The 3,078-nt window shown below is 45.0% G+C and overlaps 1 protein-coding gene across 1 annotated transcript in view; it reads left to right on the forward strand.

Annotated features, from left to right (window-relative positions):
- The window catches only part of cacna1eb (calcium channel, voltage-dependent, R type, alpha 1E subunit b), a 71,453-nt gene that overhangs the window by 47,659 nt on the left and 20,716 nt on the right, over nucleotides 1–3,078 (forward strand). Inside the window, 1 exon segment of the mRNA XM_008291122.1 lies at nucleotides 2,229–3,008. Coding sequence (XP_008289344.1) covers nucleotides 2,229–3,008 — 780 coding nt within the window.

Below are 3,078 nucleotides of genomic sequence, written 5' to 3' on the forward strand. Positions count from 1 at the left end.
ATAGAAATAATGTTGGTGATCCTGACTGACCTGAAACAGGAAGAGTTTAGTCTGATTTAATGTCAGACAGTGAGAAAAAAAAAGCTTTTATGTCTTTTTATACAGCGGATGTGAACTTCTGCTTTCAACTGTATTAACTTTAAACTCCAAGTATATACAAGCCAGATTTTCCGAACAGTATTTAAACCCATACAACAAGAAAATCAACTCGCAGAGCCTTTAAAATGAGTTCAGTAATTCATGCCGGTAATTGTTGCAGGATTTACCCGTTGAAGCTGAATTTGTATAAAATGAGATAAGAAAGCCAGGGAGACATCTGTTACTATCAAAGGTAGATTTTCTTTTCTGCAGTAGATGCTCAAGTTTGGAGCGTTAGATGTTTGAAAGTTTCAAAATAGCTCTTTTTTTGTCTTTATTTGGCGATTTGTGGAATAGAGACACACAAGGAAAAAAACAAGGCATCTCAGTCTGGAGTCGTATGATATGGCTCGTAATCATCCAACCAGTTTTCCTTAGAAGCGGTGGAAGAAGTATTTAGATCCTGTACATGAAGCACTAACGCAACACTGTAAAAATACCCTGTTACCAGTAAAAGCCATGTATTTATAAAGTTACGTAGGTGTTAGTACATAGGTATAATCAGGAAAATGTACTTAAAGTGGCATGAAGAGAAAAGACTCCAATTAGCTACTTCAAATTTGTGCTTAAGTGCATATAATTAAATGTAATTAAAAGACTTTTTAAGCTTCTGCAAGTTGATTTTACATCTAAATGGACTGAGACCAGTCTCTGCCTGCAGGCCTCCCCAGTATGCACCTGTGTGTATCAGTTAATAAGACAAAGAAGCAGCGATATGCGCCTTACTAAAGTCATGGACGCAGCTTAGTGTTACAGCAGCGTAGGCTCTTTTAACGTCTCTCTAATCGTGACACTGAATGTATCATCTGTCCGTTGCATATTTGAATGTTAGTCTTGTAAGCGTTGCAGCTATCAGGATGCTGATCTGAGCAGAGTTTTTCTGGCTCCATCACGTTGTCTTGTTATATGCTTGTGATGTGGCACTTGACCAAAATGTCATTGATTTTCTGTCAGCCTTTGGATCAACTACAATCGTTTGAATTTGGGGGGAAAAAAAACATTTAATGTTACAGGGCTGCAGACTGACCTTTTTCTGAGAGTGAAATTTCAACCAGTCGCATTCGTGCACCATCATCAGGCTGTGCTGGTGTCGCTGTAACCGCAGGCAGCTACTGTGTTAACCGCAGCGGTTTCATTTAGGCTGAAAATTGCAGTCTTCTTGTGAAATGCACCCGCATTCGCTGTTTTCTATGAGCAGAACAGCGCATGCAGGTACTGTATCGGACATATCTAGCATGAGAACGCCCTAGTTTACTGTTTTCAAAGTGTTTTTTTGGTCACACACCTGCCTGAGCTCACCACAACCACCAAGCACGGTTATGCAATGTGGGGCGTTTAGGGAACATCTGTAAATTGCAGATGAGAAGATGTTTGCCTGTGACAAGGTTCGGAGGTGCCACCAGTGAAAACGTTAGTCTGAAGCCCTGTGTTACGCTTCTCCTGGAAGAGACTGAAATCTAAATTTCTGAATCACAAAGCGCTGAATTCAGCCGACAGCTTTTGACAGATTTTGTTCTGTGTCACAACAAATGTTCTGTGTATGTTGTAAAACACTAATGTCTTGTTTTCAAATAATCACTCATTGATCACATGGACAACAACAGAATCTGAGCACCAGTAAGTATAACTGTATGCATCTCTGTCACACGGAATTCCTCTCTTGAGTTTCCCTACTCGATTGTTGAGATTATTATTATTCTTTTTTTTCTTTTTTTTGAAACGATGTTTGCACTTTAATCCTGCACCTTCCCTTTTTTGTTCTTGTGGGTTTGTTTTTTTTTTCCTCTTTTACTTTTGATCCGTCCTTACCTCTCAGGTATTTTAATTTTTTGGATGTCTTTGTAATTTTTGCACACTTTTCCATGGGAATTTTTTTTTGTTCAACTAACATTATAAATTCACAGAAAAGGTTTGTCCTTTTCTTGCAACTTTAATTTGATTTGTTTAGAGATTTTTTTTAAAAATATATATACACATAAATGGTATGCTGAATGGATACGAGCCTTGATGTTTGTTTTTTTTGTCACCATTTCCTTACCTGTGGGTCCGTTGCTGCCGTGTATTGATGTGTTCTATGTTGTGGTCCTTAGTGGCAGAAGAAGACCCTACCTGTACAGGAAACGGGCCATCCACAGAGGGCGACCGACCTTCCCAGAAGATCCAGATGCGGCAGGTGCCGCCGATGAGCGACCCCTCAATGGCTCCAGCGCCTTCTCCAACCGCCGGGAGCGTAGGAGGAAAGTCAACATGTCCGTGTGGGAGCAGAGGGCCAACCAGCTGCGCAAGCGTCGTCAGTTGACGAGCAGAGAGGAGCTGTTCAGCCCGACGGAGGACACCATTGAAACTCCCACCATCCCCCACCAACGCCCCGCTCTCTCACCAGAACCCAGCCCGGCTCACCTTCCCGAGTCGCCCATGTCGGTGGGGATGCCCCTACCGGAGCCCCCAATGTCCATCTCCATTCCCATCCCCGAGCCTCCGTCGGCCGAGCCTCTGGTAAACCTGGGCGACGAGAAGACGGGAGGCGCCAACCACCGAGCCGCAGGCGGAGGCAGACACAAGATGGCCCGGAGGTTCAGGTCCAGTCAGGTCCCGGAGGAAGGGGCCCGGCACAGACGACACCGGCACCGCGAGGCCCGCCCCGAAGCCAAGAGTCTGGACTGTACGCAGTCGCCGCACGAGGTGCTGCACACCAGGCGGTCGCTCAGCCAGGAGAGGAAGATACTGGACGAGAGGGAAGAGAAGGACGAGAGGGAGGAGAGAGCGGAGGGAGAAGGAGGGTCGGCCCAAGACGACGGCGGAACGTGCATCGCCAACCCGTACGCAGAAGTCGGAGAGGATTGTAGAAGGTAAGGCTGCCATGATGCATTGTCTGATTGGAACATTGATTCTCATTGACTGTTTTCAGCTGATAAAGGCCCATTTCACCCAAGAGTGTCT

The sequence above is a fragment of the Stegastes partitus genome, unplaced genomic scaffold (assembly GCF_000690725.1).
Source record: "Stegastes partitus isolate 25-593 unplaced genomic scaffold, Stegastes_partitus-1.0.2 Scaffold719, whole genome shotgun sequence".
NCBI lineage: Eukaryota > Metazoa > Chordata > Actinopteri > Pomacentridae > Stegastes > Stegastes partitus.